At 35.9% G+C, this 21813-nt stretch overlaps 2 protein-coding genes across 2 annotated transcripts; both read right to left on the bottom strand.

Moving 5' to 3' along the window:
• Positions 1-15988: 15988 nt before the first annotated feature.
• Positions 15989-17073, bottom strand: LOC136063409 (polygalacturonase-like). Its single transcript, XM_065763762.1, has 3 exons — positions 16715-17073; positions 16380-16608; positions 15989-16259 (listed from the first exon to the last, which is right to left on the bottom strand). The coding sequence occupies exons 1-3, from the start codon at positions 16939-16941 to the stop codon at positions 16041-16043; spliced, it is 675 nt and encodes a 224-aa protein (XP_065619834.1). The 5' UTR covers positions 16942-17073; the 3' UTR covers positions 15989-16040.
• Positions 17074-18346: 1273 nt separating this feature from the next.
• Positions 18347-20931, bottom strand: LOC112006489 (polygalacturonase). Its single transcript, XM_024038764.2, has 4 exons — positions 20073-20931; positions 19073-19362; positions 18738-18966; positions 18347-18617 (listed from the first exon to the last, which is right to left on the bottom strand). Exons 1-4 carry the CDS (start codon positions 20508-20510, stop codon positions 18399-18401), a joined length of 1176 nt encoding a protein of 391 aa, XP_023894532.1. The 5' UTR covers positions 20511-20931; the 3' UTR covers positions 18347-18398.
• Between the last annotated feature and the right edge of the window lie 882 nt (positions 20932-21813).

Here is a 21813-nt window from a genome sequence, read left to right as displayed (position 1 = left end):
TAGTTGATGCACACTAAAAGCAAGGTCTGGGCGTGTGAAGGTAAGGTACTGAAGAGCACCAACCATGCTGCGAAATTCTGAAGGATCAGAAAGTACAACACCATCAGTAGGAAGTAAACGTGATGAAGGGCAGCAAGGTGTCTTGTTGGGCTTGGAGTTTTCCATGTGAAACCGATGAAGTACCTCTGAAGCATACTTTGATTGAGAAAGGGTAAGACCAAATTGAGTTCTAGAGATTTGAACCCCCAAAAAATAATTGAGATCACCTAAATCTTTGAGTTCAAATACAGAACTAAGTGCATCAATCAGAGAAGAGACATGTGAAGAATTACTGCCTGTGATGATGATATCATCTACATAGAGAAGTAGATAGAGAATGGAGCTGTTGGACTGAAAAATGAACAGAGAGCTATCTGCAAAGGAGGCTTGAAATCCAAGATGAATCAAATGGAAGGTAAATCTCTCAAACCAAGCCCGGGGAGCTTGTTTGAGACCATAGAGAGACTTATGGAGCTTACAAACATAGGAAGGATTGGCTGCATCAACATAACCAGGGGGCTGTTGCATGTAAACATCCTCTTTAAGGTAACCATGTAGAAAGGCATTGGATACATCAAGCTGCCTCAATGGCCAATTGCAACTAACAGCAATGGCAAGAACCAATCTAACCGTGGCAGGCTTGACAACAGGACTGAAAGTTTCTGAGTAATCAATGCCAGCCTGCTGATGAAATCCTTTGGCCACAAGTCTGGCTTTGTAACGAGCAATAGACCCATTGCTGTGAAGTTTGATCTTAAATACCCATTTACAACCCACCAAATTAGCATTAGGAGGTGCAGGAACCAATGTCCAGGTCTGTTGCCTTTGTAAGGCCTGAAACTCTTCATCCATAGCAGTGCACCACACTGGAAATTTGGAAGCCACTTTATAGGTAGAAGGTTCAGTTTTGGTGTAATCTAAGATGGCTTTATAGCAAAGTTTGGGCTTAATAATACCACTCTTTGATCTAGTCTGCATTGGATGCTGATTAGGTACATTGGCAGCAGGAAGGGAAGGTGGTAATGGTGGTGGAGTATCAGGTGAGGAAGCAGGTAAAGAAGCAGCAGTAGGAGGTGGGAGAGAATCAGTTTGTGGAGGATTAGTGAGAGAATCATTTTGTGGGGGATTAGTGATGGTGGGAACAGAAGAGTGTGATGATGTAGGAGGGAGTGTAGTGGGAGGGCTGGATGAATATGGGCCTAAAATAGAGGGCTGATTTGAGGTATGAAGATACAGCAGATTAGAGAGCCAAAGAGCATGAGATAGAGATGAATGTGAAGGAGGTGCTGAAGAGTGAGAAGAGGATGTAAGTGTTGGAAATTTGGATTCATTAAATAAAACATGCCTTGAAACATAGAGATTATGAGTGGAGAGATCAAGGCAGAGATATCCCTTTGATCTAGGAGAGTAGCCTAAAAACAAACATTCCTTGGTTCTAGGATCAAGTTTGTGAGAGGTGTAGGGTCTAAGGAGAGGGTAACAAGCACAACCAAACACTCTAAGTTGGGATAGGTCAGGTGAGGAAGAATATAGTTTGGACCAAGGTGATGTAAAACCAAGAACAGAAGTGGGAAGAAGGTTGATCAGAAAAACAGTAGTAAGGATAGCATAAGACCAGTAGGCAGTGGGCATTGATGCTTGAGACAGAAGAGTAATGGTTGTCTCAACAAGATGCCTATGTTTCCTTTCAACAAGGCCATTTTGTTGTGGAGTGTAAGGGCAGGAGATTTGATGATTAATACCATGTTGAATTAGAAAAGACTTGAAGGCAGAAGAGGTGTATTCACCACCACCATCTGACCTTAAGGTTTTGATCTTAGTAGAAAATTGTGTTTCAATCATGGCTTTAAACTCAATGAATTTTGAAAAGACTTCAGATTTGGACTTAAGTAGATATAACCAAGTGAACCTAGTGAGATGATCAACAAATAGGACATAATAACGAAAACCATCAACAGAAACCATAGGGGCAGGACCCCACACATCAGAATGCACCAACTCAAAAGGAGAAGAAGCAACAAACATAGAATTTGGAAAGGGTAACTTGTGCATTTTACCATATAAGCAATGAGTACAAGTTTGAACAAAAGGAGTACATTTAGGCATAGCAAATTTTGCATTAGGAAAGACAAACTGAAGGACTTGATCATTTGGATGACCAAGCCTTCTGTGCCACAAAGTTTTATTGACAACAACAGAAGTAGAAACAGTGTTGCAGACTTTAGAAGGTAAAACTAGATGTGAGGCTTGAAGAGGATAGATTGGATAAACTCCATCTTCACTCTTGCCTTGGTAGAGGACCTTCCCCGTGTCCAAAGCCTGAATGGATAAGAGATTTTCATCAAAATAACACCAGCAATGGTTGTCATGACAGAGTTTATGGACAGAGGCCAGATTAGAGGAAATAGAAGGGACCCTAAGTACATTATTCAATTTAAGAGTGGAATAAGGTGAAGGAAGAAGAGTTTTACCTATGTGTGTGATGGGTAGATTCTGTCCATTACCAACTGTCAAATGATCTTGACCACCATATGCCTGAGGAAAGCTGAGTTGATTCAGATTGGCTGTGACATGATCCGTAGCAGCACTGTCTGCCAGCCAAGGCTGCTCCTGTGCAAGACAAGCATTTGAAGCAGTGGCCATGGCAGCAAGTTTAGTGGGTGGATGTTTGCCTTGATAGGCATAATCCATCCTATGATAGCAATCAATTGCTATATGACCAAGTTTACCACAGATTTGGCAAGAAGGTCTGTCTGATCTAGGAGCTGAAGAACCAGTATTTGACTGATTTGATTGGAAGGGAGGAGTAAAAGGACTGTACTGGTTGTACTGAGGAGAGTGATAACTCCCTCTGCCTCCTCTTCCACCTCTATTGTTGAAGTTACCTCTGCCCCTTCCTCTATTAAACTGGTTTTGATTGAAATTTCCACTTGGTTTGGGAGTAGTTGCAGCCATTGCAAATATTGAGTCTTTAACATTCAATCCATCATTTAAGGACTCCTCTTCTGCATTGAGCATAGTTGATAACTCATCAAAACTCAGCCTAGTATTCCTGGTTCGTATTGCTGACCTAAAGGCATTGAACTCCTTGGGAAGCCCTTTAAGGGTTATATGAAGCAACTCCTCATCATCAATTTTCACACCAACTGCTAGTAACTTATCTCTCACCACTTTAATCTTCTGCAAGTAAACATCAATAGAATCTGCTCCCTTCTTAAGGTTATGAAGATCACCCTTAAGGTTCATGATATTAGATCTAGAAATTGAAGAAAATCTATTCTCCAATACCTTCCAGACCTCCAAGGCAGAGGTACACCCAACTGTGAGTGCTAAAACTGATGGTGAGAGTGTAGAACTGATAAAGGTCAGTAAGGCTTTCTCCTTTGATCTCCAAAGTGTATATTCTGGATTAACAATTGCAGTATAGGTACCACTCAGATCTTTGAGAAACTTCTCAGGAATCATTTGTGGCTCTTCGAGTAACTCAAACAAAGAGTAAGTCTCCAAAATCATTGAGATTTGGTATTTCCAAACGATATAGTTGGAATTTTCTAGTTTGATTGTCATCATGTTGGACATATTTGAGAGAAGGAGGAGAGGCTGGTTCATTACATTCATTGTAGGACCAGAGGTTGTTGAAGAAGTAGCATTTGAACTTGAAGATGCCATGGATGAGTTTTGTACAAGAATTTCAGGAATCTCAGGCTCTGATACCATGAAGAATTCTGTGTTTAATTGTGTAACACAATCACAGTAACAAGAATCTAGAATTTTGAGCAATGTAAGCTCTGTTTGTGAGATAAGAAAAGACTGACAGAAAAGGAAAGAAAATGAGAGAAAGATCAAGAACGAGAGAGAGAGAGAGAGATTTTATAAAAGAGAGAATCTGTGTATATTGAATTGAATGAATGATTTGTGTGTACAAGAGTATTTATAAGTCATTAAGTCTAACTAACTGCCTAACTATCATTCCACAATTTATGGAACTTATAACAGAATTCATAACAGAATTTTAACTGCATTTTGGCGCCAGTTGTAACAGCTTCAGTCCACAGGTAATGCTAAATGAAACGGTGCGTTGCAATGATCATTTGAAGTTCATCTTCAACCTTGCAACCACTGTGTGTAAGTCAGCCATTGTCATCCTCCTTTGGTTTCTTTGAATTTGATTTCCCAAGAACATCAACAGTTGCAGCTTAGTATTTTTCTGCTATTCATATTTATATAGTTGGTAACGTGGTCTCTTTGGCATGCTTCAAGGATGGGAAGTGTGCGGTTATGGATGACATTTGACATTCTTTGATCCTAATGCCTAGGGAAGGGCAAGAAGATACTACTTCGTGGTATTAATCATTGAATTATGTGCAAAGCTTTCCACTAAATTTTTCTATCATCATTTGCTGTTCTTTGTTTTTTGTGCACATTTTTACAACAATCCAGGAAACTAGCATGGAGGGTTATTCTGAAAATCATTACTCATTGCTCCATCATAACAACTTTTCCTTCAAAACCATCCAGGAATTATCACTTGCTATGTTGCAAAATCATTGGCTTATTTGAAAGTTGATAAATAAAATGTGTTGCTCCACCATTAAGAGTGGTGTCACAGGGGTGGTGCCGAAGATGATTTTGATTTGGGGATTTATGACTATAGGGATTTTGATTTAGGGAGAGGGGCTGATACACATGAGACAGAGCTGGGGGAAAAAAATTGATTAATAAGATGGGGTTTTGGGTCTTTTAAGTTTGTGTCACTTAAGTAATACACATGTGCAAGTCATGTGTTTCATATTTTTTGTCTAACTTAACGGTAAAACTAACGTTGGGGCTGCAAAATGTAACAAATGTCATAGTTTAGGGTGCAAACTGTGCATTCGAATAGTTTAGGGTGCAAAGTGTAATTTTGGGTATAATTTAGAGTGGTAAAATGTAATTTTTGCCCTCATTTTATATTTGATAATTGCTTATGAGGATTTGGATTTGGGCAAGTAAACTAATCTGAACTTAAACTAAGTCCAATGGATCAATGAGAGATCAATGGATAAATAATTGTAGCTCGTAGGATTGATAATGAAGAAATCATTTAACAATTTCAATATATAAAACATCATAGAAAGCAATTGTAAAACTTTATGTATTTCGGTTTTTTTTTTTTTTTTGGTTTTGTTTTTTGTGATGTCGATATATTCAAGTTCTCTTTTATTTTAAATTTTGTATAATTTATATTTCATATTGACTCCCCTAAAAAATAATCCTAGAGCCACCACTGCCCCTCACACCCCCTTGCCCCCACAAAAAAATAACTAATTTGATGATATGCCTAGTATTTTCTCAAGTTGTAGTAGCTACTGTAAATACAAAATTTCAAGCTTGGAAATCAAACAATTGAAATAATTTTGACAAAGTTTCTTTGGAGTTCTTGAAGTTCTTTGGAGGCTTTGGAGCTTGATTTTGATAGAGTTTCAAGACTTTGTGTATAAATGTCTCTCCACAAGACTGAGGCAAGTCTCTATTGATAGGAGTGTTGAGGAGATATGAAGACATGTGATTAACTCTCATTAATGATATGTGTCATGATTTAAATGGAGGAACTTTATGTATTGTTCTCCAAGTTGTTGATATCGTATTTTGTGTGACCCTGATTAACGTGCCAAAATAATGATTTAAATCTTAAAAAATGGTGAAAACCATGATTTTGAAAACCAAAAGTTGGAAACAGTGTGAAAAAAAATCCTATTTACCCTAATTGGACAACAAAACAAAAAATTCAAAATCAAACTTGCCATTTCTAGCAAAAATTGACAAACTTTGACTAACTTAACTGGGAATGGTCAAAACAATGAATTTTTTATCCAACCATCTGATCTAGGTAAATTTTAAACCATCTTAAATATTATGAAATTCCCTTCGAAACGACAGTTCACAGGCCAAAATCGGAGTTAAAACATATGAGATATCAAGAAAATACCAAAATCTTGATTAAATGTTATTATTTTCAAGTAAAAAAAGAAGAAGCTATTTTTAGGGCATTTTTGCTCAAAAATTTGTACCAATTTAGCCACAACTGGTGCAATATGCCTGAAACAAATTTAAGTATTATGAGTCATCTAATTTTCGTAAAAAGAGCTCGGCGATATCTGCTCCGGATTAGGAGAAATGAATTTTCCAAGAAAAGTGCTATTAAATTTCCTATACTACGTCACCTCCCTTCTAGATGCGATATCTTGATGACTGTAGCTCCAAAACATACAAGATCTAGATCCATGGAAACCAGACATCCAAACCTTTCTAGGGACACCAAGTTTGAAGAAATTTAAGCTCCAAAAACACCTCCAAACAGTAGATCCAAAATGGGGTTGAAAAGAGGAAAAAGAATAAATGTAAAATTGTGTGCATCAAGGCAATTTGGGTGAGATATTGTAGAAACATCTCACCCCTATCTGCACAAAGCAATAAAGCAATATGCTGCTATGGCTGGGTGAGATGTTGCTGCAACATCTAACCCCTCCATAAAAAGACCCCCCCCCCCCAATAGCTATATCATGCACAAAAAACCTAAAAATTCTCTCTCTCTCTCTCTCTCTCTCTCTCTCTCTCTGGAATATAGTTTCTCTATCATTTTATTTAGGAATACCCCTCTCTAAACAGAAACTCCATCCCCCTTTTTCACCATTTTCACACTTCCAAAACTCTTAGGCAAGCTTTGTAATAGAGATGGGTAGTTTTGTTCATAGCTACACCATTCTCTTTCCTTCTCTCTTTGTAAGTACATCATATTATATATATATATATAGAAATGCTATTTTTTATGTTGTTCATCTATTCTTTTTTCTCTTTACATATTGTTCTATATCTCTCTATTGTGTATTTATTGTCTATGTTCTTTATTCTTTAATGCTCTCTCTCTCTCTCTCTCTCTCTCTCTCTCTCTCTCTCTCTCTCTCTCTCTCTCTCTCGTAAAAAATGTTTTCTACCCATTTTTTTCTTTGTTGTCTTGTTGTCTTCTCTCTTTAAATCCCTTGGATTTTAAAAGAGAAAACAACCTAAAATCTTTAGTAAGTCCTCATCTTCCTAACTAGAAGGCTTGTGGAAGATTTTTCTCGTGCATGGCCAGCCTTAGAAGGAAGATAGTGATTTACCATAGATGAGTTTCTCTTAAATGGGTTCTAAACCTTGTTCCTAAGCACAATATGTGTATGTTTCCGAGAAAATGGTAGATGTCTCCAAGACTCTCATTTCCCAACATGGAAAAGAACTCATAAACTTGGATGTGACAAGATTTTGGGCTTATTTAGGAGAAATTTCTTTATAAAAAAAAAAATTCAAATCAACCCATTTACATTATTGTATTGTCTTTAAATTCGTTTAAATTCAAGTTTTTACATTATTGTCTTGTCATTAAATTCCTTTAAAGGGAGTGCATTTTACATTATGTATTGCTTTTAAATTCTTTATGAAAGTTCACTTGGTGTATAAAACACTAATGAATGTTTAGACTCCTAATTTTAAATATAACCAACACAAGCTTATACTTAAACAATAAATGTGAGGAATAATAAGTACAAGCAAAAACTCAATTAGATAAACAACTTTACACCGTAATCAATCACAACACAACAACAATTAGAAGGCAAGAATAAGGGTTAGAGAGATACAAACACAAAGATAACATCGGCACGTGTTATCGAAGAGGAAACCGAATGACTCAGCGAAAAACTTCTCTGCCGCCCTCCAAGCAGTAAAATGATCAGTTAAAGAATAAAGTTAGGATACATAAATAGCAGTAAACCCTCCAAACCTATTCTACCCAATGCACCTAAGCCCTCCAAGTTTCTTGCTCCAACAGGGTTAAGCCTAATCGCAATAAGCTCATTGCATCAACCAAATGAATTTGTCATCTCCAAACTGCTTTCCAAGCACCAAAATATCTCCCCACTGATATGGGTATGGTGAGACAAGGATTTGGCAAATGAGTCTCTCAAGTATATGTCAATGGAGAGAGTGAGAGTAGAGGAATTTGGAAAATCAAATGTCTAAGATTGTGGATGAGTCAATCTTAGTTTTCTCTCTCTAAAAACTCTTTACATTTTGTGGGTATAAGGGAATTTATAGTAAGGTATGTGAGGAATGTGAAAAGTCATTTTTTGCAAAACAAGACATTTTGGTGACTGAGTCTTGCAAGTGGGATGAGTTGCAAGTTAATTGCTCAGCCAGACTGTCAATTTTTGTCCTATAGTGCCCCAGTTGTCGAGACCCTTCAACTTTTTACATGCTTCACACATGTGGCATTTTGGCGAGTTGCCAATCGCAAGTCACTCGCAAGATCCAATCATGAGAAACCACTTGAAAGCTCACACACTTGAATTCTTCACACTTTTCTCACACACAACCCTTACATTATTCCCACCTAAATACAGGGTATCTAATTGTTGAAATACAAGCAAATTTGGCACGGAATAAAGCCAACACATGATTGAATAAATTCAACCTTACAATCTCCCCCTTTGGCTATTCTATGACAAAACCCTAAAACAGACTCTAAACTTAAAATGTGAGTTGGAACAGTTGTCAAAACTCACTTATACCTAACTCTAGATTCTATGAAACTCTTGAACCATAAGAACAAGTTTTTCCTAAAAACAATAACATAAGACGATCATTGTAAGCAAAAATCTTGAAATGCATATGTAGCAAGCATAATGCGATCAAGCAATAGAGAATATAACAATAAGGCATGGCTTGACCAAACAAGAACAATCACTACAAATAGTGACCACAATGATCATTCATACAATTAATGAACATCCAGACATGCAAGCTAATAAACTCAATGCAAAGTATCATTTGCATGTCCAACACTTAATTGATGCAAAACACTAAGGTATTTGCATCAAGGATACAAGATCCAACAAGGGCACAAGTGTACTAAAGATAATGCAAACATAATGTAAGAGTACTCAATAGCTAGAAAGCAAAGGTACATATTAAAAGATTGTCAAATACACAACATAGAACAAAATATTAAGCATGGGCATTTCTTGCTCTTGTTCTTGCTCTTCATCTCCATTGCTCCCCCTTTGATCTAGCTCTTTCTCTCCCTATCATTACACTCCCCCTATCATGAACCATCTCCCCCTTTTTGTCATGGAATAGCTAGTTCTCATAAGCTTGATATGCAGCATATGATCTGAACTTGTCGGCATCATAAAATCATGTTGACGATCGAGTCTTCTTTGACTTAGGGGTGAGGCTATCAAGATCAATCATCGGTTCTTTTCCCTTGCTACTACTTCCTTTCACAACTGATTTCTTGAAGGGAGACATCATCAAGCTATATCATGTAATATCAAAGAGCAAGATGAAATGCAAAGGGCAACAAAATTGATTAGCAACAAGTTAGTCCCAAATAAAAAATTTCGAATTAAAACCCCAAAAACTTAATTTAAAGAGTAATTCAAAAAAAAAAAAAAAAGACATGTGAAGACATAAAACATCAAAGCATGATAGAATCATGATATTAAGTACAAATCATGTCAAAGATTGTGTGTGTGTGTGTGTGTGTGCGCGCGCGTGTGCGCATCAAATGCAAAATTGTGCAAACTTGGGCAAAGTGTAAAAACAATAATCATATGATGTTTCAAAATCAAAGAAACATGATTATCCCTACAACCTTTGTATTTCATGGAATCCAAAGAGACCAAAAAAAAAAAAAAAAAATCTAAGAGACATTTTAAACTATATATATTATTTTTGTAACGTGGTAAATTCTCACATGTTATATTTTGTATTGTACAAAATATTTTTTCTTTAAAACCAAATGCCAAATGCTAATTTTTTTTCTCTAAAACTCTAACATTGGAATTAAAATTAAAATGAGACACTATCCTTTGGATAAGTGGTGAGGAGCGCCTAACACCTACCCCACCTGTAACCGAACTTCTGAGTTCAAGATCTTTTGTTTGAAAGTTTGGTTTTTTTTTTTTTTTTTAGTTAATTAGGTAACTAAAAAAGAATTAGACAAATAGGTGACCAATCACACTTAATACAAAACTAATGGTTGGTAACGACTCCTAGAAATAAAATAAGAAAAAGAGACACACACACACATACACACCTCAACCTAGAAACACATGCACACAAAAGGATTATGTTGCCAAGGACCGAATGTGCGATAAAACAAAAAAAGGGCCTTAATCAAAAGGCATTTACACCACTTTTTTTTGGGGCACCCACATCTTGGCGACTCCACTAGTGATGGTTAGTGAGTTTAGGCCTAGGATTTTTAATTTAATTCCAATGTCATCATTTTGTGAAATAAATTTTATACTCAGCTTTTTGACTTCTTATTTTTGTATATACATATGCATGCTTTCTTTTCTTACATATACATATCTTGCCCGCATGTTGTATTTGTATTTTGTTTGCTTTCCTTATTGTTTGAAAACTATAAGTTAGAGATTTAATTTGTGCAACACTTTATATACATATTTTGTCTTGTGCCAAAAAGCTTTCCCCTTTAAATGTTCAAAATGCATAAAATGTCCTTCATTGTCATGGGTCAAACCTGGGCTCAAGGTGAAGCTAAAAGCAATACTCTCTTACCTTAGATAGTTTTGGAATCAAAATAGACAGCCTTCTTGTAACTAACTATGTCGTAAGAGAGGTGAGTTGAAACGATTCCCCTTGGATCCATTCTATTTCACGACCTCTATGAGGGGCGAAATACGATGAACAAGGTCTCCATTCTTTAGGATTCTAGGTGGCACCCTTTTTACCAAGTCTCATAAAGTAAGCTTAGCTAGCATGACTACCTATGAAAAATTGACTAAGTGAACATCCAAGCCTAAGATAAGATTACCGAAGTTAGCAATGTTTTCAAAATGAGTCAAGGGGAATGTGTGTTTATTCCATGTTACAGGTGCACCCATGCTTACCAAGTTCTATTTAATTTCAACTTGTTTCATATCCTTAACCCTTAAAGAGTGAACCAAGGTTCAATCACATGTTAGGATCTTACCCACACCTTAAGGGTTCACAACCCTACAAGGGTAACCATGCATACATTATCATCTTTCACCATAAATTCAAAGATAATAAATTGGAGCCAAATTACTTTGTTTTTATAAAAAAAGGAGTTTTTTTAGCCCATATTTTTCAAAACAAAAAAAATCCCAAAATACACTTTCTTTTCAAAATGTATATACACACATAAATATACACGTATATCTATAGTTTTGGTAAATTAATACTTCATGTCATTTTCCTAAGTGTTAAATAGAACCTTAGTTATGCCTGGCTCCTCAAACCACACACTTTGGGTAAATTAATACTTCATGTCATTTTCCTAAGTGTTAAACAGAATCTTAGTTATGCCTGGCTCCTCGGACTACATACTTTGGGTAAATTAATACCTCATGTCATTTTTCTAAGTATTAAATAGAATCTTAATTATTCTTGACTCCTCAAACCACATACTTTGGGTAAATTAATAAACAGAACCTTAGTTATGCCTGGCTCCTCGAACCACATACTTTAGGTAATTAATACTTCATGTCATTTTCTTAAGTGTTAAACAGAACCTTAGTTATGTTTGGCTCATCGGACCACATACTTTGGGTAAATTAATACTTCATGTCATTTTTTTAAGTATTAAACAAAACCTTAGTTATGCCTAACTCCTCAGACCATATACTTTGGGTAAATTAATACTTCATGGCATTTTCCTAAGTGTTATACAGAACCTTAGTTATGCCTAGCTCCTCGGATCACATACTTTTGGTAAATTAATACTTCATGTTATTTTCCTAAGTGTTAAATAAAACCTTAGTTATGCTTGACTCCTCAGATCACATGCTTTGGGTAAATTAATACTTCTTATTATTTTCCTAAGTATCAAATAGAATTTTGGTCATGCCTAGCTCCTCGGACCACATACCTTGGGGTAAATTGATATCTTCAATCACTCTTCCTAAGTATTAAACAAAACCTTAGTCATGTTTGGCTCCTTGAACCGCATACTTTGGGTAAATTAATACTTTCTATTATTCGTTTAAGTATCAAGAAGAACCAATCATGCTGAATAGCAGAGATCTTCATGGTAGTAACTTGAGCAAATGGACATTCATGAGCATCACTTAAAGCATTTGTAAGTACACCAAGTATATCTATTATCTATTTGAGAATTGATTGTCCCTCTAGTCCTTTAGACTTACTGATAAGTGGAGGATTAAGTGGAGTCAAACATGTGTGGATACTCTACCATTATGTATGTTTTCGAGGTTAAGGTTATACTTTGCCAAGATTGTGGACTTAGTAGGTTTAACCTATCCTGTTGCTGATCATGTGAGGTGTGATAACTATGCTACCACTTATGCAGATAAATAAATGGAGCTATATCTCATTACCACGTTGGCTAAGTGTTAAATAAAATAGAAACTATATCAAGACTTGAATGAGTATCACAAGAGTAAAGGAAATGTTCATAACATTCATTAATTTAAGCCTTAGAAAAGGGCATATTAGTTACAAAAGATCAAATTTATTACAAATCTTGGAAATAGAAATAACATTTAAAAAAAAAAAAAAACTACTTATGGCTTTATTTTTATTATAAGTTTGTCCTTTGGAGTCTTGGCAGGCTAGGCAGAGGCTGCCGTGAAGGGATCTTGACCTTTGCCTTTGAGGTCTTCCTTAGTAGGTATAGGGAGAGTTGCCAGCACAATTTCCATGTTATGTGAAGACTCTTTTTCCTTGGAAGGATCTTTAGGGCAGCTGAAGGCAGGGTGATATCTCGAACCACTTCCTTAGTCTTGTCTGCTACCTTTTTAGCAACCTCGGGCAACTTTGCCTCCTTGGAGGGGATGTTGGTTGTAGGAAGAGCTTTGGTTGGACTTTCCTTGCCTTCATCTGCCTCATTGGAGGCAGTGTCAGCCTTAGAGCTTGAGGAGCTTGAGGCACGGAGGGCTGGAGGATAGTACACACTCTCTGCTCTCCTAAGGGTAGATGAGGCCTTAACCCCAGCTTGGTCGAGGGTCTTGTTCCACACTTGAAGGTAGTAAAATCTGCATACCTTCGAGACCTCAGCCCTGAGGGATTCTTTAGTCTCTGCCACACCCACGTCGTATCCATCCTGCTCAGCTTGCTCTTTAGCTTTCTTGGCCTCTTCCAATTTCTTCGTCAAGACTTTAATTTGGCTTATGGTTGCGGAGAGGTCATCCTCGGCCTGGCGAAGCTACTTACGTTGAGCCTCTGCCTACCTTTCCGCCCCTTCCAGAGCTACCTCAGCGCTTTTCTTATCTCTTTTAGCCTCGGTCAACTTGGTGGTAAGCTTTTGAGATTTTTTATCCACCACCCTAAAGGCCTCCACGGCAGCTATGTGCTTGGCCTTTTCATCCTTCATCATCCTGTGAGAGGTGTTTATTATTTCCTTGGCCTTGTGCGCAGATTTAACAGCCTTTCAAAAAAAAAAAAAAAAAAAAAGAGAGAGATATGAAGGTTAGAGAAAACAAAGATTTCGTAATGGTGGGTTTGGATTCAAAATATTGAGTTTGTTATGAGATTTCTTTGTAGAGCTTGTGGGTCTTGCAAACCATGTCTGTGTTGTATTTTGTGTATGTGACCGATTTGGATTTGTTTATTTTTGTGTTTGGTTACCAAGTAAGCGAAAGAAAAACTAGGAATTATTTTTTGCGTATCTGGGTTATGTTTCAAATGTTTGTATATTATTTTTCATATTTTCACTTTAAAATTGTTGACGCGTCTTTTTTAAATAGCAATTAATTATTTTTTTTTATTAGTCACCTGTAAGCCAGTTAGCGTTGCACACAGTTTGCCACGTAAGTGTTTAACGAGAATAAGTTGTCGGTCAAGACTAAATCGACTGCGACTAAAATGTAAAGACCATGTTAAAATCTGGCACCTGAAGATCCCAGCAAAGGTTCGTATTTTTGCCTGGCGAGCTTGTGTGAATGCCCTCCCAACTAAGCTAAATCTGAGCAAAAGAGGTATTGATCTGCCCCATGTGTGATAATGAAGTTAAAACCATAGCCCACTCTCTAGTTTTTTGTGACAATGCAAGGCAGGTTTGGAACAGATGGGATGAGTGCCCAGTGAACCTGAGAGCAGGACCCTTAGACGTATCAGATATAGCCATGGAATTTTTGTCTAAAGGAACCTCCCAAGACCTTGAAACATTTTTCGGGGTGGCCTGGACCATTTGGTACAACAGGAACCAAAGTCTTTGAGAATATTGACCACTCCCCTGCACAGGTCTGGAACTATGCCAGGAGACTTAATTCTTGATTTCAAAGAAGCAAGTACTCTTTGCTGTCAAAACCAGCAGCCAGTGTTTTTAGGGTGGAAAGCCCCACCCCCAGGCGTGTTCAAAATAAAATGTAGATGGAGCTACATCAGCTGATGGCAGATTGTCCAGTATTGGGGTAGTCATAAGGGTTAAGGGATAGCAAGGGCGACACCACAGCAGCATTGTGCAAGTCCCTCTCTGGCCAATATTCCAGCGAAGAAACGGAGATATTTGTGGTTGAGAATGGAGTACTCTTGGCTAATTAAGGAGCTGGAGCTGTCACAGGTTTATATTGAATCAGATGCTCTGATGGTAGTCCAAGATATTCAAGCCGGAAATACAAATGGCAGTCTTGCTGTAATACCCCACATACCCTCATTTGGAGTTATTACATTTTTTTTTTTCTTTTATATATAATCGATGGGTCATAAGTGCTTTATTTTTTGGTAGCATCTGCAGTCCACTACCCCACTATGCCCATATCTCTAATGCGTTAACTACAGGGTAGAGGGAAAGATAAATCAAGGTTTTCATATGAAGGGTTTCATCACTAAGAAGGCTAGGAGGTATATTTTTTTCCTTAAAGTTTAGAATACATATAATTGAAGAGGCAAACAATTGTTCCAAGTATGATTTTCTATTTATTATAAACAAAGGATTAATAGGTTAGAATTTTATCCTGGAACGTTAGTGATATTTAGATTTTTTGAAAGGGATTTTTCCTAGAATTGTTGTTTGCACTATTACATTAGTTGCCCACTGTGTGTTCTAGAACAAAAGTTATGTTTTAAATCTTAATTCTTTGGCTTTTACATTTTCATTGGGATAAATATATATTAAATCCTAGATTGCCCACTACCCATTATGTGGTTTCTTGAACAGAGTCATGGAATTGCAATTCCTAATTCAAGAACATGGCTTTTACGTTTGTCTTTGTGGTTATATATATTAGATGGCTTTAAGGTCTTTCAATTGTGGTTATATATATTAGGATGGCCGTAAGGTTTTCACTTGTGGTTATATATTTATATTAGGATGGCTTTAACGTTTTTTCTTTGGGGTTATATATATTAAATCCTAGCCCACTGTGTGTATAAGGTGCAAGGTAGAGCATGGGAGTTTTTAGGCAATGTCAATAATACTTGAAGCCTTGAATGATTTTTAGTTATTTTTATTTAGCTTAAGATTTTACAGTAACTAGAGATTATTTCTAAATTGTGGATTTTAGATATTGTAAGAGGTTTATTAAGAGTATTGTTTATTTGGAGTTCTATTTAATTATGAAATTAATTATGTTTATTGAGTTATGTAAGATAAGTAAGTTAGTCATTCATCTAAATTCATATTCCATGGATTTGGGTCGTGACTTTGGCCATCTGCATCAGGGAATTAATAGCATCCTTAAGACCTTCAGTTGTTGGAAAATTCAGCATTTGAAAAAGGAATACAACAAGGTAGCTCATGAGCTAGCTAGTTATGCTAGACGTAATGGTAGTTATCAGGTTTGGAAGGGGATTGATCCTCCTATGGTTCAACTTCTTCTCCAACTAGAACATGCCTAATTTGTATCCTCTGTAATTTAGTTGCCTTGTTGTACTTCAATTTCATCTTAATGAATTCAGTTTTCTATCCAAAAATGCTAAAAAGTAACCCCAAAATGGTATTTTATAAATGGCAATACACAAAACACTCATTCCCTTTACAAACAACCATTTGGTTGGACTGAACCGACGGTCTTCCCAATTGCATTTGTACAAAACGATTGAGCTACTTGATTTGGATAAATCAAATTGACATTTTCAATTCTTATCCCAGTGCAAGGGTTCTTGGCACTACAATCAAATTTTATAGCAATTTGTGTTGCTGATGTTCCTCTGATATCCTGGTATAACACATCACTGATTTTTACTCCAGATACCTGGCATATGAAAACATGAAATACATTCAAGATATGTTCATTTGGACCATAGAAAGTAGTTTATGAGACCATAAAAGTAGTCTGTGTCATATCTATAAATAAGATAACAAGATTTCTTACCTGACCAGGACAATTGGTATTGTGAGGACAGTAATTTTGGTCTATAACTATAGGATTTTGGACATTGTGCATAACAGCTCCTAAAAAGCGAACCCGTTGGGCAAATCCAGAACTGGGTCTGGCCCAGGACTTTATCCTCAGTCCATTTTGGGTACCAATAAAAATGGCTTTACTGACCGTCACATTTTGTACCCCTGCCTCTTCCATGTCCTTCGCAAGGCTCCCTATGCTGCAACAAGCAGAGGAATTCCATTCACCCAATATATTATATCTCTGCTATTGTAACTATCATATTTTCAACCAAATAAAAGATCTATAAAATTTATTTTATTCACCTAATGCCATGACCGGGGCCGCATTTGATGTGTTCAATCCACAAGTTCTTGCTGCCAGGGCCAATGGAGATGCAATCATCCCCAGTTTTGATGGTGGAGTTAACTATTACAACATTACTTGATAGTTGAACATGGATGCCGTCTGTGTTGGGGCTGTCCCCGGAGGCTATAATTTTGATTCTTTCAACATGCACATTCTGGCAGCCGTTGAATACAATATGGTACATCTGACTATTTAGTGACAATAACCCGTTGATCCTAATGTTGTAAGAATTGGTAAAACTTAATGTCTGCAATCACCCACAAGAAATCTATTTTAAAATAAAAGGCTAGAAATAACCATCGAGATCAAATGCTAGTACGTACATGATTCAATAGTAACAAAGGACAATAATAATTACCATCGTCGTGATTATTATTTATTTTGATGATTATTGTCATCATCGTATATTGACTTATATATATATATATATATATATAGCCTTTAGGTGAACGTTTATGAAAGTAACCTCAGCCCTTTTGGCCTTTTAGACCTTTCCCTTTTTTTTTTTCTTTTTTTATTATTTTTTTTTTATAAATTTATATATATATATATATATATGATGAGTAATATATGAACTACTATGTAATTAGTATGAATGCACATGAAATAATACCGAACAAAACAAAAGTCTTTCTGTCTTCATTTAAAAATTAATGAAGTTAATTGTCAAAACCATGCAGAAACAGATGTAATAATTACATAACAGCTTTCGTAACTTTTTTTTTTTTTTTTAATTATTGAGGTAGCAAGTTATGACTAACGCATAATAAAATTGAGTTTGGCAGTAATTGCATGTAAAAGTGATATTGTATGCAAATTACAACCTTAACAAAAAAAAAAAAAAAANTTCAAGAACATGGCTTTTACGTTTGTCTTTGTGGTTATATATATTAGATGGCTTTAAGGTCTTTCAATTGTGGTTATATATATTAGGATGGCCGTAAGGTTTTCACTTGTGGTTATATATTTATATTAGGATGGCTTTAACGTTTTTTCTTTGGGGTTATATATATTAAATCCTAGCCCACTGTGTGTATAAGGTGCAAGGTAGAGCATGGGAGTTTTTAGGCAATGTCAATAATACTTGAAGCCTTGAATGATTTTTAGTTATTTTTATTTAGCTTAAGATTTTACAGTAACTAGAGATTATTTCTAAATTGTGGATTTTAGATATTGTAAGAGGTTTATTAAGAGTATTGTTTATTTGGAGTTCTATTTAATTATGAAATTAATTATGTTTATTGAGTTATGTAAGATAAGTAAGTTAGTCATTCATCTAAATTCATATTCCATGGATTTGGGTCGTGACTTTGGCCATCTGCATCAGGGAATTAATAGCATCCTTAAGACCTTCAGTTGTTGGAAAATTCAGCATTTGAAAAAGGAATACAACAAGGTAGCTCATGAGCTAGCTAGTTATGCTAGACGTAATGGTAGTTATCAGGTTTGGAAGGGGATTGATCCTCCTATGGTTCAACTTCTTCTCCAACTAGAACATGCCTAATTTGTATCCTCTGTAATTTAGTTGCCTTGTTGTACTTCAATTTCATCTTAATGAATTCAGTTTTCTATCCAAAAATGCTAAAAAGTAACCCCAAAATGGTATTTTATAAATGGCAATACACAAAACACTCATTCCCTTTACAAACAACCATTTGGTTGGACTGAACCGACGGTCTTCCCAATTGCATTTGTACAAAACGATTGAGCTACTTGATTTGGATAAATCAAATTGACATTTTCAATTCTTATCCCAGTGCAAGGGTTCTTGGCACTACAATCAAATTTTATAGCAATTTGTGTTGCTGATGTTCCTCTGATATCCTGGTATAACACATCACTGATTTTTACTCCAGATACCTGGCATATGAAAACATGAAATACATTCAAGATATGTTCATTTGGACCATAGAAAGTAGTTTATGAGACCATAAAAGTAGTCTGTGTCATATCTATAAATAAGATAACAAGATTTCTTACCTGACCAGGACAATTGGTATTGTGAGGACAGTAATTTTGGTCTATAACTATAGGATTTTGGACATTGTGCATAACAGCTCCTAAAAAGCGAACCCGTTGGGCAAATCCAGAACTGGGTCTGGCCCAGGACTTTATCCTCAGTCCATTTTGGGTACCAATAAAAATGGCTTTACTGACCGTCACATTTTGTACCCCTGCCTCTTCCATGTCCTTCGCAAGGCTCCCTATGCTGCAACAAGCAGAGGAATTCCATTCACCCAATATATTATATCTCTGCTATTGTAACTATCATATTTTCAACCAAATAAAAGATCTATAAAATTTATTTTATTCACCTAATGCCATGACCGGGGCCGCATTTGATGTGTTCAATCCACAAGTTCTTGCTGCCAGGGCCAATGGAGATGCAATCATCCCCAGTTTTGATGGTGGAGTTAACTATTACAACATTACTTGATAGTTGAACATGGATGCCGTCTGTGTTGGGGCTGTCCCCGGAGGCTATAATTTTGATTCTTTCAACATGCACATTCTGGCAGCCGTTGAATACAATATGGTACATCTGACTATTTAGTGACAATAACCCGTTGATCCTAATGTTGTAAGAATTGGTAAAACTTAATGTCTGCAATCACCCACAAGAAATCTATTTTAAAATAAAAGGCTAGAAATAACCATCGAGATCAAATGCTAGTACGTACATGATTCAATAGTAACAAAGGACAATAATAATTACCATCGTCGTGATTATTATTTATTTTGATGATTATTGTCATCATCGTATATTGACTTATATATATATATATATATATATAGCCTTTAGGTGAACGTTTATGAAAGTAACCTCAGCCCTTTTGGCCTTTTAGACCTTTCCCTTTTTTTTTTTCTTTTTTTATTATTTTTTTTTTATAAATTTATATATATATATATATATATGATGAGTAATATATGAACTACTATGTAATTAGTATGAATGCACATGAAATAATACCGAACAAAACAAAAGTCTTTCTGTCTTCATTTAAAAATTAATGAAGTTAATTGTCAAAACCATGCAGAAACAGATGTAATAATTACATAACAGCTTTCGTAACTTTTTTTTTTTTTTTTAATTATTGAGGTAGCAAGTTATGACTAACGCATAATAAAATTGAGTTTGGCAGTAATTGCATGTAAAAGTGATATTGTATGCAAATTACAACCTTAACAAAAAAAAAAAAAAAATACGCTGATTTGAAAGATTTGACTTTGAAATATTGTTTAAAAAAAAATTATAATCATGGAATGGATTACTAATAAAGAGATCAGAAAAGCACAAAATCAACAAAGTAATACCGTGGCTCCGCTGGGACAGTTAGTGGCAGCATCTTTGCAAGCCCATAAGCCTGATCCTTTGGCATCGAGTGCTCCTCCAATAATGGTAACTCCGCTAACACCTTCAAAGCTGAGCCAATTACTAGCTTGGCCAAGAACACGATAATCTGCTGGAGCCACTAGAGTTCCATCAATCTGGAATGCGATATCAGAGCTTTTGCATTCACCTTTGAAGGTCAAGGAGCCAATCAAGTACCTTCCCTTAGGCACATTTATGGTTGAAGAGTCCGAGGAAGCACAAGCTGCAGACCATGCATTAAGAAATGCTGGGGTTGAGTCTGTTTTGCCATCTGGTTTAGCTCCAAAATTTATGACATTGTAAACTATATTTGCACGTGATATGTGGGAGACAGAAAGAATGAAGAAAAGGGTGTAAAAGAGCCTTGAAAACTTGGCCATGTTGATTTGCTTAGGGAATAGGGAGAGAGAGTTTTTTGATATTGAAGAAGTTTGAGAATATGTTAATTAATGGAGAGAAGTTGAAGAGTCTTGGAGTATATATACAACATGTTGAAGGTGGTACTTAATTGGGATGGTGTGGGGTTAAAGAAATTAAGGGTGGATGCATGCATGCTGTGATGGAAATGCAAAGAAAGCTGCGCCGGTACTTATTTGGTGGCCACTCTTTTTAAGCGACTTAGCTCCTAATGCAATCGGCACCAAATTAATTACAGATTCAAGGAATTTGTAATACTTGCATTAATTCAAACATATGAGTCTCTCTAACTACGTAAAATTTGGTTACGTTAATGGTCGTCCTTTTTTACTAGGTTATAAAAGAATGAGTAAATCAATATTTACCCATCAAAAACGAAAAGGGAAATTAATGTATAGTTTATCTTTTACTTACACTTGGTAAGGTCTTGGTTATGTTACTACTAAGGAAAAGTGGTTTACTAAATGCTATATTACCTTTGCTAGCAAGTACGGAGTTGTGACCTTTAGCTGTCTAGCACGCATGAAGTCACATGGAAAGTCCTTTTTATAATAGTATCATTGAGCCCACAACACACTTGCTCATTATATTCAACCAATTTGACATCACTCGCTACACTATTTTAAAACCCAACAACTTTCTAATTTTATTTGACGAATATTAGATATCATTTACTACTAGCTTATTTAAAAATAGGAATCACAACCCTTTTACCTTTCTTCTTCTTTGCTAGTTAACATAATTGATAAAGGTACTTCGCTCCTGTGCACAACGAGGCATTTACAACCCTCTCTTTTTGTATAGATTGTATTTTCTTTAACTTACTTCTATGTTTTGAGAGTCTATATATATATACAGAATTTTTCATTTTAGTAGGATTTCCTTATATTTTAGTTCTGGTTAGGATAGAATGTTGAATCAAACGTTAGGAATTTGGGAAGGTTGGGAGATACCACAAAATATATCAAAAGCCTACAGAAACAGTTTATACACTTTACACTGAACATTGATTATGACGCAATAATTACCATTAACAGAATGGCAAGGAAAAGCTTACATTTTAGATAGTGAAAGGTAGCCATGATAATTAAATGCTCCACAAAATGATGCATTACCAAATACAAAATGATGACCCAATGTTTTGGCATTATGACTGCTTGGTATCCTATCAATTCATCTTGGAAACCGAGTAGCCCCAGACGACCGAAAAGTTCCATTTACCTTTTCCTCTATTTCAACTCTTTCTTTTTTATGAGGGGTTCTCAA

This window comes from Quercus suber, unplaced genomic scaffold, assembly GCF_002906115.3.
Source record: "Quercus suber isolate HL8 unplaced genomic scaffold, Cork oak 2.0 scaffold_523, whole genome shotgun sequence".
Classification (NCBI taxonomy): Eukaryota; Viridiplantae; Streptophyta; class Magnoliopsida; order Fagales; family Fagaceae; genus Quercus; species Quercus suber.
Note: the sequence above shows the minus strand (reverse complement) of the source record. Positions and strands in the feature narration are given on the sequence as shown.

Excerpts from the sequence above, each read along its gene's own strand:
- LOC136063409 (XM_065763762.1), bottom strand. The coding sequence starts at position 16,941 with ATGTACCATATTGTATTCAACGGCTGCCAGAATGTGCATGTTGAAAGA. Across the intron at positions 16,609-16,714 it reads GGCCCCGGTCATGGCATTAG|CATAGGGAGCCTTGCGAAGG; the intron begins GTGAATAAAATA and ends TGCTTGTTGCAG. Across the intron at positions 16,260-16,379 it reads ATACCAATTGTCCTGGTCAG|GTATCTGGAGTAAAAATCAG; the intron begins GTAAGAAATCTT and ends TTCATATGCCAG.
- LOC112006489 (XM_024038764.2), bottom strand. The coding sequence starts at position 20,510 with ATGGCCAAGTTTTCAAGGCTCTTTTACACCCTTTTCTTCATTCTTTCT. Across the intron at positions 19,363-20,072 it reads ACTGTCCCAGCGGAGCCACG|ACATTAAGTTTTACCAATTC; the intron begins GTATTACTTTGT and ends GGGTGATTGCAG. Across the intron at positions 18,618-18,737 it reads ATACCAATTGTCCTGGTCAG|GTATCTGGAGTAAAAATCAG; the intron begins GTAAGAAATCTT and ends TTCATATGCCAG.